The sequence below is a fragment of the Echinops telfairi genome, unplaced genomic scaffold, assembly GCF_000313985.2.
Source record: "Echinops telfairi isolate 266 unplaced genomic scaffold, ASM31398v2 ScPeMD7_7459;HRSCAF=8497, whole genome shotgun sequence".
NCBI classification, from domain to species: Eukaryota; Metazoa; Chordata; class Mammalia; order Afrosoricida; family Tenrecidae; genus Echinops; species Echinops telfairi.
This window is the reverse complement of record NW_022111359.1, coordinates 5247155-5262120: the sequence shown is the minus strand read 5'-3', so window position 1 is coordinate 5262120 and position 14966 is coordinate 5247155. Positions and strand designations below refer to the sequence as shown.

Genomic DNA, 14966 nt, shown 5'->3' with positions numbered 1-14966 from the left:
CCCCAGCGAGGAGCTGCTGCTGGTGGTGAAGGTGGTGGTGTATGTGATGCCCACCGTGCTTCTGCTGACACCTAGTGTCCGCCTGGAAGAACGGCCCTTTGCACCAGGCCCGGGGGCCACTTGATGGGCAGCACATGGAAGGCCTGAAAAAAACACTTTAAAAGAAGAGTTCACAAAGAGTTTTGCATCCTGATTCGGATCCGCCCTGAGTAGCACTTCCTGACAGATCCTCCAAGCCCAAAAACCTCTATAGATGCCCACTGCCCCCTCTTTCTCCCTTGAGCCACTGGCTGGGGGATTCCAACCAGCCACCTTTGGGTTGACAGCCCAACTGCTTGACCCACTGTGTCACCAGGGGTGCTCTGGCCAAGCATGGCTCTCCCTCCACCAGGAAGCCCTCCTGATGACTTCACCCGGCCCCCAGGCCTTTTCTGTCCCGGGGCAGGACACACAATTCCACTCCGACACGCACAAGGCCTCCACGAGTCCAAGTCCACTGGGTGGGGGTGGGGTGGGCAATTGGGTTTTTTAAAAAATAACTGTTATTTTCAAAATTAAAATACTAAATGAGATGAAAAGTCTGCTGGGGCTTTTTCCTGGCTTCCTCCTCCCCTTCACGTCCAAATTCCCCGCACCTCGAGCGCAGGAGGATGCACACACTGGAAACCCCTTTTAGAAAAGGGTTTGGGCTGGGGCAACAAAAGGAAATACAGCGAGAGAAATACTCGCGCCTCCAGTTTGCATTTCTATGCAGCGTGAGCCAGTGCGTGAGAGGTGGGTTCGGCTTTCGCGTAGCTTTGCCGATCGTCTTTTCCCATCGAGTCCAGGCTGTCGGTTTTCCGAGTGTCACTGCGGACGGGAGTAGAAAGCTCAGAGCAGCAGGTGGTGGCTTCGAACTGCCAACCAAGCGGATCGCAGCCCACGCGTAACCATTACAACCCCAGGGCTGGAAGGAGATGATGATGATGATGATGATTTTCCTTCTTTTGGTCTTAGGCACAAGCAGAGATGTAAGTATCCAGGCAGAGGTGGGTCATCAAAGAAAACAATTGGACTCTGCGCGAATCACGTGACAGGAACATTTTCTTTAAATAGCAGTATATCGGTCTCTTTTCTCTACTGGTTTCCGTAGTGTAGCGGTTATCACGTTCGCCTCACACGCGAAAGGTCCCCGGTTCGATCCCGGGCGGAAACAGCGGTGTCTTTCAATGTTCCTTTTGCTTTTGTCTATTAAAAGTTGTGGTGAAATTGAAAAGGGGGGGGAAAAGTTCCTTTTCAGAATAACTTTCGAAGGCGGATGGAAAAGTGAGATCAACTCGCTTGCGTTGGCCGGGAATCGAACCCGGGTCAACTGCTTGGAAGGCAGCTATGCTAACCACTATACCACCAACGCCTCGGCAGGGCAAATGGTTCGCCCGGTGTCCCTAGAAGCTTTATGGGTCGGGCTCGGCGATACCAAGTTACAAGGGGGTATCTCTCCCCCTCGCTCCCCGGGGTTGGGAGGCGCCACTCCACCCGGTGGCTGCCGGCCCGCGCGCCGCACCCCTCGCCCCGGGGCCACTTTGGAACCCTCCAAACGGCGCCCAATCCCAGACCGCCGCCTGGGCCGCTTGACTTCCGGGTCAAAGGGTTTCCCCAGCCGCCGGGTCCCCCGCTTCTGCTGGCTCCGCCGTCCCTCGCGCCCGCCACTTCCGGGCCGCAGTCGGGGCCATGGACCCGCGAGCCTGAGCGCCGCCGCCCTCGGACGCCCTGCCCAGCCCGGCCGCCGGCCCCGAGCCCGGTGAGCAGCGCTCGTCCGCCCCGTCCCGCGCCGCGGGGCCCCGGGGTGCCCTCCGTCCGCCCCCCCCACGCCCTGGGCCGGACCCGCCCTTGACCGGCCGCCAGCCTCAGTTTCCCTCCGCCGGGCCACCTCTCCGCCTGGCCTCCCCACCCTCCCCGATGCTGCCAGCCCTGGCCTGTCACCCCCTGGCCCCTGACCCCTCCACACGGTGGCCGCACCCAAAACGCCGCGCCCGCTAGAGAGCGGGAGCCCCGTGTTCCCTGCAGGCCCTGGGGGTCCCGGTAAACAGCCCCCACCCCCCATGCCCGTCCACCCAGGCGGGGAGGGAAGGCTACCAGCCGGACCTCGTCCTCCCACCACCCCGTCTCAGTCCTGAGCCATCGGTGAAACTCGAGCCCCTCTCTCAGGCTTGGCGCGACGCTCCCCCCCCACACCCCCACTTCCTCCTCAATGTCACAGTCGGGCCAGCGCGGGTGGCCCTTACCCACGGCCCCCCTGCCCTCAGCAGCAGGGAGGAGCTAGGACCAAGCCCCCTGGTTGGCGTCCGGAGGAATTGGGGGCTCGTGGGAGAGCAGATGCTGGGCTGTCTGAGGAGGGAGAGTTCGCCCGGACAGGCCTGGTGGGAGGGGGCGCATGCCGGGGCGGCCTCCCCAGCCTGGGCGTTCATGACACCTTTGTTCCGTCGAGGTCAGTGCCCCACATCTGCAGCTGGAATGAAGCCTACCTGCACTCCGTAGAAGGTGAGCTGGGCCCGTGCTGGGCAGCCCAGAAGGATGAGGTGGGGTGTACTGGGGTTCATCGGCCTGATCCAGGACAGGAGCTGGCTGGCTCATGGGGACTCCCCCACCCCCTGTGTCAGGGCAGACCTATGCTCCAGAAGCGGGTCACCAGGCCTTTCTTCTCAGGGACCTCTGGGTGGGCTCCAATGGCCCGCCTTTGGCTAGCAGTCAGCGGGCACCCCATGGGCATTGCCCAGAGGACTGTGGCTTACAGGCCAGTGGATAGGGTTTTCAACCGGCCTAGGGAGGCATGGTGAGGGGCCCTGGTGGTGGAGTGGTTATGTGTTGTGCTGTGAACCACAAGGGCAGAAGTTCGAAATTGCTAGCCTCTCTGAGGGAGAAAGACGAGGGGCTGAGACTTTCTACTCCCGTTAAGATCGATCGCCTGGGAAACCCACAGGGACATTTCTGCCCTGTCTGTCGGTTTGCTATGAGTCCGCACGGACTCAGACTCGGTGACAGTGAGCTATTTTGAGGGCATTGGTGAGCTGGGTGGTGCAGTGGATGAAGCGCTTGGGGTTGTTGATGGTTGGAGGTTAGACCCCCCCCACCCCACCCCCCACCAGCTGATCTGAAGGAGAAAAGAGGTGGCTTGTCTGCTCCTAGGATCCCTCTCAAAAAGCCTGGATCTGCTGCCTTTGGTTGATGCTGACTCATAGTGACCCCCAGAGGGCTGGGTAGAACTGCCTCTTGTGAGTTTCCGAAACTAACTTTGTAGGAGCAGCTGGTGGTTTTGAACTTCTGCCACTAGAGCCACTATGAGTGGAAAGAGGGTGGTGTGCTGGTTGGGCTGCTAACCACAGGGTCAGCAGATCAAAACCATTAGCTGTTCCCAGGGACAAACACGAGGCTTTTACAATCTCCGTTCAGATGGACAACCTCGGGAACCCACCAGGACAGTTCAACCCTGTTCTATAGACTCGATATAGGTTGCTAGCCATTCTGTGACACAGTGAAATGAGCAGGCGAGGCAGTGCCCTTGGGGACAGCTGGCGCCCACCCCGGTGGTGGCTCCTCACGCCCCGAGCTCCTCCAGCTGCCCAGGAAGAACCCTTGGAAGGTCCAGGGGAAAGGAAGGCAGCATGCGCATCGCAGGTGGAAGTGTGTCCCCCTCCCCCGTGCACTCCTCAGCAAAGGGCGAGGATTCTATCCCTGAAAGGGATCCAAGCCCAGGTCCCTCTTCCCTGTGATTTTAAATAGCCTGTCACCTTGACAGCACGGGCTGCCGTATTTCCAGTCCAGTGTGGCGGCAGTGGGTGTCATGAGAACTGTCATGCGGCATCCAGGCCCTCAGCCGAGACGTAGGTCCAGAGCCAGGCTTCACAGCTGGGCAAGGTGTGGAGGCCCAGAAAGGGGGCTTCCCCACTGTCAGGCTGCCCAGGAATGGCATAGCCGTGGTCAGAGCCCGAGTGTGGGGTGGCTTTCTCTACATGGCCTGGGCCCAGCGAGAAAGTGACTGGGTGTCACTGAGCCGAGGTCTCGTGGGCATCAGACCACCACACAGGGGCCACGTAGATGGCACAATTAGCTGAAGGCCTCCCATGTGCCAGGCATGACCTGGGCTCCAGGTGCAATGTGGATGCAGGGCCAAGTGGCCCCGCCCCATGTGGCTTGTATCCCAGCCACGGTTTTGTCACCTAGAGCAGGGACCTCACAGTAGCACTGCTGATGGGGCTGGAGTCTTCTTGGGGGGAGGGGGGCGCAGGATCCCTGGGTTCAGTTACAGGAGGACCGCTCCCCACTCCACCCCAACAGTGACACAGGACACCCCCAGACAATGCCTGTGCCTCCTGGGGCAGAACCACCCCAACTTAGGGGCTTCCACTAACCCCCAAGAGACTATGTCCAATCACCTGACCTGCCGTCCTAGGCCACCACCCACATTGACACTCTACACTGAGTGAGGAGGGGGTGAGGGAGATCACAGAGGCTGGTGGGGGTGGTCCCCCTCATTAACACTCCTCTTACCCAGTGGGGTGGTTATTCTGCAGTGTGGAGTGAATAACTGGGACCCAATTCCGTTTTTCCCCCAAATAATTACTGCAGAGCCCCTCCCCCTACAGCACTGTAGATGCTGGGGGTGGGGGGGGGCTCTGTGCATTCTTGGTTTCTGTCCACTCAGTGCCAGGAGCACCCCCTCCTCAGCCATGGCTCCCACAAATGATTCCTGACACTGCCTAGTGCCCCTCAAAAAGCAGAGAGCCACTTGCTGTGAACCGCTGCCCTAGATGGGAGGTGGGGGGAGAGAGGAGGCCCCCTCCAAAGAGGTGACCCTGGGATTGGGAGGGCAGGAGGGAGCTGGTGGTGCTAGGATCAGAGAAAGAGGGCCCCAGGGTGAGTGCCAGCGTCCTGGGGTGGGGGGAGTGGGTGTGAGCTGGGTGGTCCAGGGACTGCTGGGGCCATCAGGGACCTGGCCCCAGGGAGGGGTTGGGGGGCTGTCTCTGTTTTCACTGCTCGTTTTCCCCTGGGAGTCGTTTGAAACGTCCCTTGATCCAGGAGCTCAGGGCTGGGCCTGGCACGGCCACCTTGGCCAAGGGCCCTGGGCGCCAGGGCGTCATAGGTGCCAGAGGGACGACGGGACCCCAGCTGCGGCCTCCTGGCTTTGCTCTCCTTGCAGGCCCCTGCCCCCACCCCCTCGAGGCCGCTGGGTGGTTCATGCGGAAGGTTAAGAAGCTGCGCCCCGACCACGAGGACACCGGACGTTGGAGGAGGTAGGATCCAGGCCCCGGGGCTCCCCAGCCCGTGTGGGGTGCCGCACAGGCTGCGGGGCCGCTGCCAGGGGCAGCGCCTTCCCTCGGGCATCAGTCTGTCTGTCCCACACACCCCCTCCATGTGGCCCCCCCAGGTGCAGTCTGGTTTCTGCATAAGAAGGCTGGAGGCCAAGTGCAGGGCTCCCCGCCCCAGCATGCTTCAGGAGTTGAGCAGCTTCTGGGGCCTTCCCAAACTTGTCACAGCCACAAATGTCCCCTGGCCTCGCCCAGCGGTGTCTCTTGGGGGCAGATGCAGCCCTGCTTGCTGTGGCGTCCACCCCAGAGGAGCTGTGTCAGCAGTGGACTTGGCCTCCAGGGGTCTCATTGGCTGCTTCCTCAGAAGTTTGCTAGCCCTGAGGTGCCTGTGGGTGGTTTTGAAACACGAACCTCTTGGCTGGGAGTCGAGCGCTTAGCTGTGTACGCTGCCAGGCATTCCTTTGGCTGATGCTTGGGACACACACGCCCTCACCAGGTGTGGCTGGGAACTCCCTCTAGCTCTCGGAGCCCTGGCTTCTGAGAGGGCTGCCCCCAGGACCAGCTCCCACCTCGGGCACCTCAGCCTGTGCCCACCAGGGCGCTACCTGACTCCAGGCAGCACTGGACCCGACTCCTGGTAGCGGCCACCTGAGGGTTTTCCTTGGAAGAGTTCTCGGAAGTAGGTCCCAGGCCTTTCTTCCGAGGGGCCACTGGGTACTCTTGACCGCTGGCCTTTGGTTGGCAGCTGAGCAGTTGTCTCTGCCCACCGCCTACGGACGCAGACTCCATATAGGACAGAGGCCCCAGCGGCACCAGAGGGATAGCCCTAGTTGGAGAGAGGGTGGTGTGCCATGTGCCCAGGAGCCTCCCACAGGGACCCAGCTCCAGAGCCACGTCCGTCTACATGGTCACACCTGTGCACATTTGTGTGTGCATGCACACACACCGCCGGCCTGTCCACCTGTCTCTCACACACCACACGGTAGTTAGACACAGGGAAGGCACCCCCCACCCCCATCCACACAAACACCTCCCCCTGCCCCTTTTTCCAGGACCCTCCCAGCACTGCCCTTCTTCCCGCCCCGTCATGTCCCTCTCCATCCCTGTGATGGGCCCCACAGGGTCCCTGGCTGAAGCCCAGGGGGTGTGTGGTCCTGCTGAGGCCCCAGAAATCTTACCCCCTTGAGCCGACCTCCCCCAAGGGCTCGAATTGTTTGCTGGGGACGTCTTGGGCTGCCCTTGACCGGCGCCCTTGGCCGGCGGGTGGCCTTGAGTTAAGTGGCTTGGAGTTGCTTCTCTGTTCCCGGCTGTGTCAACTCTTGAGTGGAGGGCCCTCACCCGGGGAGACCCAGCGGGGCTGTAGGACCACCCTCCGCCCACCTAGGCCTCCTCCCAGCTCTCTGAACAGGAGAGGGCACGCCCCTCCCACCCCTGCTTAGACCAGCCTGGAGCGCGGCCTATCTGCAAGGTCCCCTGCACTCCCCCATGTTCCGTTTCCTTTCTCGTCTCCGGGATTGCTCCTGTGCTCCCCGAGAGGACGGCGGTGGCGATCAGAGGCAAGGTCGCCCTCCCTCCTTCCTTCCTTCTTCACGGTGCAATGGGCGTGTGGTTGCTGGTGCCCTCGAGGCACCCTGACTCTGGGAGCCGTGTGCCTTCCGGAAGCAGATCTCCTGGCTGGTCTCGAACCGCCAACCTTTTGTCCCTAGCTGAGCGTGCTGCCGTGTGCCTTCCGGAAGCAGATCTCCTGGCTGGTCTCGAACCGCCAACCTTTTGTCCCTAGCTGAGCGTGCTGCCCTCTGCCCCACCCAAGGTCTCCTTAGAAGTAAGCGGCTTGTACGTGGTAGGTTTGTCAGTGTTGTCCCTGCCCCGTTCTCGGACAGCGGGGGTGGGGGGTGGGGTGTGGTGCGAATGGTGTCTGTGCGCAGGACGAGGTATGGAGGTGCCCCCACCCCCACCCCACCCCAGCCCAGGTGTCAGCAAGCGCTGTGGCTGTGTGGGGTCCTGCATGCTCATAGGTTCTCACCTGGCCTCTGGTGAGTGCCCAGCATGAACCCTGGGCAGGTTCTCCCTGACCCCCCTCCCAGGGCCTGTGGGGCCTCAGGGCCCTGAGAGGCCCAAAGGCTCCTGTCTCCAAAGCCATCCCCAGAGGAGCTGGTCAGCCCATCCCCCTGCTGGGCTGACGGGCAGGAAGGACATGCCCGCTTGCTCATCGCCAGGTTCCAAAAGCCAACCAGCCACTCCCCAGTAGCCTCCAAAGCTCTCGGCACTGCACCTGTGTCGGCAGAACCCCTGGGGGGGGGCGGATTTGCCCGGCTGGCTATTGAGAAAGTAGAATGCCAGGCCTTTCTGCTGAGGGACTTGAACCTCCACGCTGATGGCTCCCACATTGGGGCCCAGCCGGCAGACCACTGCCCCTGCAGCGTGCTCAGACTCTGCTCTTGAAGGGACCGTGTCCCTCAGAGGCCCCCTTCCCCACCCCAGCCCCTGCTACAAGTCTGACTGCTGGTTCCTGGACAGTGATCGTCGTTCTACATTGCTGTGAGCACTCACAGTGACACCCCCCCCAACACACATACACACATGTGCTGACCAGAGCTGGGCTCCACGCAGGTCAACAGAAGTGAGTCACCAGGCTGTCTTCTGTGATGGCACCTCCAGGTGGCATCCAGTGTCAGCCAGCCGTGGAGCCCGGAGGATGAGAAGGTAGTGCCTGGCTCAGACTCCCCGCCGGCCCCACACCTGCTGATGTTGTGCCCCTCACCCTGCCGGCCGCTCTCACCCGGCCACCCAGCACCTCCAGAACTGGGGCACCGCGGCCGGCTGTGTTTAGATTTCTTTAAGCAAATATTGACCTCGCTGGGTTGATCCACCCACAGCAACACTGGGTCTAGGAGCCTCTGAAGTGGGGGGAGCGAGTACAGGTGCACCTTGGTCCTCTGACTCAACTTTGTGGCCCCCCACTTCTCGGAGCACCCTCAGCACACGCCCTGGACTGCCCCCCTGGGGACAGCGAGCTGCTGGCTCCAGTGGTGGGAGCCCAAGTACTTCCTTGCCGGCGCTTCCAGCCCCAGTGTGCGTTTGGGGTGGACCACTGTGGGCGCAGCCTCGGGGTCTGAGTGAGCAAGTGTCATGGTGAAGGCGGCGGGGATGGGGGGAAGGGCCCAGGGGAAGTGTTACAGTGAAGGCACTGAGGGGAGGGGCAACCAGGTGGCAGGTAGTGGGTGCAGGTGTGGGCGGCGCGTTCACCCTGTGTTGCTGCATAAGAGAGGTGTGGTGATCCAGCTGGGGGGGGGGGGGGCTCCCCACCACATGGAAGGGTCGTGGCCTGAGGAAGGCTGAGAACCGCTGTGTTGAAGAGCACAGAGGCTCCAGGAGCTGGGGGAGAGTGGGTGCACATGATCCTCCTGTCCCGCAGCTTTGCGCTGAATTCCAACGGGGCGGCGAGGATGGCCTCCGGGGAGTCGCCTGCATCTGCTGTGTCATCCTCCTCGACGGCTCCATCAGCGGCGGGTTCAGATCGGGCTGAGGAGGCGGCCGCGGTGGGGGAGCCAGGCACCTGCTTCCAGGTGCAGAAGCACTCATGGGAGGGACTGCGGAGCATCGTGCACGGCAGTCGCAAGTACTCAGGGCTCCTGGTCAACAAGGCGCCCCACGACTTCCGGTTTGTGCAGAAGACCGACGAGGCCGGGCCCCACTCGCACCGCCTGTACTACCTAGGTAAGCCAGGGCTCCCCGGGGACCTGCAGCCTCCCCACTGGGACGGGCCCGGGCAGGTTTGCAGGCGTGTTAGGTGTTCAGCAAGCACCCCCATCTGTTTCCACAGCACCGTGGTTTGGGGCCACTCATGGGCTGGTTCGTAGAACCGTCAGCCAGACCCAGGCTGGGCTGGGCTGCACGGCCCTGCAAGTCACTGCCCCAAGCGCTGCTCAGGGACAACCCTGAGACACCACTGTGGGCATCATGGTGGCTGAAGGCAGGGCCGAGGCTGTGCCTGCTCTGCACGCCCGGGTGAGCCCCCTCCGCTGGTCACTTCCTTCCCTGTGGCACTCTGCCCAGGCCCTCGCCCAGCCACAGGGAGTGCCTTTGGTCTGTGCGTGTCATGGGTGGGGGGCAGCATGCCCGCAGAGCAGGCCCCTGGGCCGTGTCCACGAACAAGGATGCGGTGCCCAGCTGGGAGTCCCACAGCCCCTCCTCCCCCCAGGATCCCAGCACACTGCCCTGCAGCTTCCCAGTTGTCCATCCCGCCTGCTCTTGTCAAGTGGTCCCAAGCCGGCGGGCCTTCATGTGCTCTAGACGGGTCTGTGTCCGGCTCTCTGGAACCGGGTCACCAGGCCTTTCTCCGGAGGGACGTCGGAGTGGGTTCAAACTGCCAACATTCTGATTGGTTGTCGAGGACTTGACCGCATCTCTCAGAGATCCTTGCCCGGGCCGGGCATGCAGCAACTACTCGAATGAGGGATTGAATGAATGAGTTAGTGGATGGGTGAATGAATGTCATGCTTGAGGATCCAGAGGTCATTCCTGTGAAGCCGGCCCGCGGCTGATGCCAGCTGGCAGTTCCTTCTCTGTGGTTGACACCGTGCCTCCTGGTGGACAGACTTTTATGGAAACGCAGGATGGTCTGGCCAGCACAGGGCGGGAAGCCTCTGGTACCCCGATCAAGGACTGGACGCGGCCGACCTCGTCACCTTGCATGCTCGCCAAAGCTGGACGGGGGTGAGAAAGTGCGGAGAAGAGTGGACGCCTTTGAATCGTGCTGGAGAAGGCCGGACATCCCGTGGGCCACCAGAAGAAATGCCACTCTGTCCTGGCAGAAGGAGGGCCGGAGTGCTCCTTAGATGCTAGGAAGGAGAGACTTCATCTCGCGTGCTTTGGACGTGTGGTCAGGAGAGACCCGTCCCTGGAGAAGGACATCCTGTTTGGTCAGGTGGAGGGGCCGCGAAGAAGAGGCAGGTGATCCAGGAGACGGAGGGAGAGCAGGCTCAAGACTTAAGAACAGTGGCAAAGATGACGCGGGACTACGTGGTGTTTGGCCCTGCTGTCCACGGGGTCACCAGTGGGGACAGACTGCCTGCCTGGCCCTGTGACCACAGGTGGGGGTGGGGGTGGCTGCTGCCAGGACAAGCTGAGCAGGAAGGGCGTGCCCCCCTCTCCTTGCATGCAGTCTCCTGTGGCCTGGAGGCCAGTGGAGCCCCAGGCACCACGAGCGACCCTTGAAGGGAAGCTGGTGGTCTGAGGTGGTTCCAGAGGAGAGCCAGGCCCAGCCTGCATCACGTGCCCTTGGTCTGGCACTGTGGCCTGGTTGTGGGTGATGGATTAGCTGTGTGTGTGTGTGTGTGTGTGTGTGCGCGCGCGCGCGCTGTGGGCACGTTTCCCCAGGGGCGGGTGGTAATGGCAGAAGGTAGGCGCTGCCCTCTGCTGGCTCTGGTGCCAGCATCAGCGCATGCCAGGAAGCCCCACGGGGCCCCTTGGTGTGATCTCGCACTAATCCATTGGGAGGGAGACAGCGTTCAAGTCCTTGGCACGGCCACTGGGTGACTTCCTGTTTGGAATGTGCCGGATGCTCCTGAGAGTCCCTGTGGACAGGCGCTGTCCCTGAGCAGACACCCCTGGCTGGAGAACTGCCCGCGCCCTCCCAGCCTCCCACCACGCACTAAAAAACAACAACGAAAACATGATTCACATGCTCTGCAGCCCGGTCACATGAAGGAGAGGCCCACGGCCGTGCATGGCCATCCCTGCTAGTGGTCACTCTGCCGCTCCCCCAAGCACTTGAGAAACAAACCCAGCGCCTGCCATCAGTCGATGCTGACTCGCAGCGCCTGAATAAGGCAGAGTAGAACTGTGCCTGTGGGCTTCTCCAGGACTACAGCTTTTTAAAGGGGGAGGAAAGCCTTGTCTTTCTCCTGAGGAGCAGTTGGTGGTTTTGAACTGCTGACCTTGCAGTTAGCAGCCCAACGTGTGACCACTGTGCCACAAGGACACCACGTAGAATCGCTATGAGTGGGAAAGGATGGACCGAGGGGGGGAGGTGGGGGATGCTGGTTACAGGTTGGGCAGGGTCAGCAGTTCAAAACCCCCAGCCGCTCCCAGAGACAAGGAGGAGATTTTTGACCCCCGTTAAGATTGACAGCCCGGGGACCCACTGTGCCGCCAAGGTTCCTCCCGCAAGCACGGGGCAACCACTAATCCACCTTCCGCTCGATGGGTGTGCCTCTTCGGAACCTTTCTGCACGTGCACTTGGACACCTTGTGGCCCCTCACGTGCCGGTGCTGTTCCTGCTGGGGGCCAGGAAGCCACCTTGACACACGGCAGCCCCGTGTGCTGGGTGGAGGCCAGCAGCCCGCGCGGCTTCTTAGACTAGTCTGTGCAGGAACGGAGCGCCACGCCTTTCCCCGCCGAGCCGTCGGGTGAAGGTTGAACCGCTGGCTCATTTTCCCGCAGCCCGGCGTGTGCCGCCACATCGCCACCGGCCCCTTCCCCCAGCCCTGTGGTCTTCGTCGGTGGTCCGACTCACAGCAGCCTGAGGGACCAAGGAAGCGCTGCCTGGTCCACGCCATCCTCACAGTTGCTCTTAGGTCTGAGCGCAGGGGAGCAGCCACTGTGTGTGCTCATCTCACGGAGGGGGCGGCCTTCCTCTTTTTCCATGCCCCCCCACTTTACCAAGCAGGATGTCCTTCTCCAGGGCCTGGTCTCCCCTGGCCACGTGAGACGAAGTCTCCCCATCCCTGTTTCTAAGGAGCCCGCTGGCTGCACACGAGCCTGGACTGCGGATCCACACAAGACGGACTCCCTGATGACGCCTTCAAGCTTCTCCGCTTCCCCCTGTGTCCTCGTCCGTCCCCAAGGCGGCAGTCCTGGCCCTTCATCAGCGGGGCTTCGATCCTCCTCGCTCTCAGCAGGCCAGGTTGTGTCGTCTGCAAACCACAGGCGGTTCGTAAGCCGCCCCCCATCCAGAGCTGCATTGTCTGTCGTCCAGCCTTGGGGTTCTTTACTCCAGCGTCCCGCTGCTGTGCGTAAGCTTTCAGTGCCAGTTCCTGCTTCGTGTCTGTGCTCAGTCTTTGGCTGACACTGCTCACCTGGGGTGGCCCTGTCGGCCTTGGAAACACCAGTGATGGAGCTTCCGGCACCACAGCGGCTCGACAGCCACCCAGCACACGAGCTGACAGACCAGTGGTGGCCCAGAGCCAGAGGCAACCACGCATCCCCGCTCTGCCTCCACGGTGCTGCCCGTCCGCACGTTTCAGGGACCACATGGGCCCAGCTGAGAAGGGGTGCTCCTGGCCAGAGCCGGTCTGGCATTTTGTGCCTGGCTCCTGAAACCAAGCACGCCATCAGAGAAGTCCACCCTGCATTGCAGCAAGCGTCAGGACCCAGTGGCTGGTTGGCTGCGAAGGTGCAGCACTTTCCCGACGCTCGCTGCGCTCACAGTGCAACCCTCGCCAGAATGTTCTCATCGCCCCTAAAAGAAATGCTGGGTCCCGTTGCCTCGCTCCCCCAAACCCAGGCGACCTCTCGTCCACTCTCTGCCTGTTCTGAATGAAGCCATGTGTCCCACTGTGTGGCCATGGGGAGAAGGACAGTGTCCCCCCCAGGCAGCATGTGTGGGCAGGACCCAGCTTGTGCCCCAGACGGGAGTGGGGCCAGGAAGCCCAGAGAGCCGGTGTCAGTGTGTCCAGCACTTCACCCACACGTACCAGCGGAGCCCTGCGTTTCTCCCAAGTGCCTTTTAAAAGCAAACCTGATAACTCCTTCACATCTGCTCCTCCGTGGCTGACTGCGCACGCGGGCCTGTCTCACTGCGCTCCACAGAGTCTGCCTGCTTTCCTCTCGCGACGATGAGGCTTATTAGGGAGGTGAGCAAGGTACACTTCGGGATCAGAAATGCTCAGGTGCACTTCTTCTGGTCAGGAGCGCTGCTTCTCAGCCATGTGCATAGGCAGACCTTTCTCCGGTCCCCGGCCACTCGGCACCCCTAGCCCCTCGGCCTCTCCCCGGCTCCGGCAATGTCGTGAAGGACTCCCGCCCCGCCATCAGCCTCTGCTCACAGGCGCCTGGCTCTAGACCCACGACCCTGGGTTTCTTAACAAACAGCAGGTCAGTGGCCATCCTGCGTCCAGCAAGTCTCTGAATGTCCTTGTCCCAATGGCACCTGCTCACTGCCGGTCTCTGTGTCGTATCGTGGGCACCCTCACCACATCGCTGACTCGTCTAATCCTGCCGCACGTCTCACAGAAGACAGCATGGTGCAGACAGAACCTCCACGTGCGCCGGGACACCAAGCGTCAGCGGGACTTGCTGAGGTTCAGCATCTGTTGATGGTGACGCTCCGCGGCCTGGCCCAGCCTCGTACTGCCACCAAGGGCGGCTCCTTCACAGCAGGCCTGCTCGGGAGCAGAGGGCCTGTGCCACTTGTCTCAGAACGGGCCGCATGGAGACCTCACCGGTTGGTTTTGGCACCGTGTGTCACAGTCGAACTGCGTGCACTCCCAAGGTTCCCAATGGCTGGCGCCCACCCCTTCCCCGAAGGCTGCCGGGCCTTTCTTCTGAGCCCCCCTGTCCACACCCAAATCACCCGCCTTTTGGGGTGAGCAGCCAAGAAAGGGAAAGACGCCCTCACTCTGAGCCCCCTGCTCGAGGGACTGGCACTGAGAGGGCATTGGGGCTCTGTCATGACAGCCAGCCAGCGTCACTGGCCCCGCGCCCCACCTGTGCCACAGGGCGGGGGCACCCAGCGTACGGGCATGACCAACTGTTTGTGTCTTTGGTCCCTTCTTTAGCAGTGGGACGGTGACCCACGATGGGAAGGCTGTCCAGTCAGCCCGGGGGGACACAGGATGCCCAGCCCTGCACCGCGTCATGGAGAAGACCGTCCAAAGACCCAACAAGCCTGCCCTGCAGGCAGCACCGCCGGTGCTCCGTGGAGGCAAGGAGGGAGAGACACGGCCTCCCGTACTCAGGACAGGCTGTCAGAGCGCCAGTCCCCGGAGAAGGACAGCATGCTTGTACAGCGCAGGGGCGGCGGACAAGAGAAAGGCCTGCACCGAGCCGAACACACACCACGGCCGCCACACGGGCTCAGACACAGAGCGGTGCTGAGGGCGCCCGTAGGAACGGGCAGTGTTTTGCTCAATCGTACCTGGGCTTACTGTGACTCAGAGATGGCCAGCTCCCTGTTGGCCCACTGGTTAAGCATTGTGCTGCTACCTTAAAGGTCAGCAGTTCAATGTCAGCCTGCCGTGCGGGAGAAAGATGAGGCTTCTGACTCCCATAGACAGTTGCAGGCTCGGAAACCCACTGCTGTAGCTCAGCGTTGCCCTGTGGGGTCGCTGGGAGCCCGCATTGACTGAGTCAGACGCTCAGGGCCCCTGACAACCAAGACCCCTGTGGGTGCTGCGGGTGGCTTCAGAGAAGATGGTCGGGCCGAGCGCTCAAGAGGCTTGAGCTTCTCCCTAGCTGCAGCCGTCCCGGGAAGCTCGGGCTGATGCAGGTGGTGAATGTACTCAGCCAACAGGTTCACGGTCCACCAGAGGCACTCAGAGGAAAGGCCTGGCGGTCTGGCACCCAGCAGGGGACAGCCCGCCCTGTGGGCACCGTCCAGTCCTGGCACACTCGTCCTGCACCCCTGAGTTGGAATCTGGTTGTCTTTCTGGTGTGGAGGTGTTGCTAGGCACCAGCCC

The 14966-nt window shown here is 62.0% G+C and overlaps 1 protein-coding gene and 2 non-coding genes across 5 annotated transcripts in view; 2 read left to right on the top strand and 1 right to left on the bottom strand.

The window, feature by feature from the left end:
* The first annotated feature begins 1122 nt into the window (after window positions 1–1122).
* Window positions 1123–1195, top strand: TRNAV-CAC. The gene has a single exon. It is a non-coding gene; the product is annotated as a tRNA-Val (tRNA).
* A 126-nt stretch (window positions 1196–1321) lies between these two features.
* TRNAG-UCC lies at window positions 1322–1393 on the bottom strand. The gene has a single exon. It is a non-coding gene; the product is annotated as a tRNA-Gly (tRNA).
* Window positions 1394–2491: 1098 nt separating this feature from the next.
* DPP9 (dipeptidyl peptidase 9) overlaps window positions 2492–14966 on the top strand; it is a 38865-nt gene continuing 26390 nt past the window's right edge. For 2 of the 3 annotated variants that reach the window (XM_045300091.1, XM_004714357.2), the window contains exons 1-2: window positions 5169–5270; window positions 8701–9002. In XM_045300091.1, the coding sequence (XP_045156026.1) occupies window positions 5215–5270; window positions 8701–9002 (358 nt within the window). In that variant the 5' untranslated portion in view covers window positions 5169–5214. Of the gene's footprint in view, window positions 2521–5168; window positions 5271–8700; window positions 9003–14966 lie in introns of those variants that run through there. The other variant, XM_045300090.1, reaches the window with a different exon arrangement.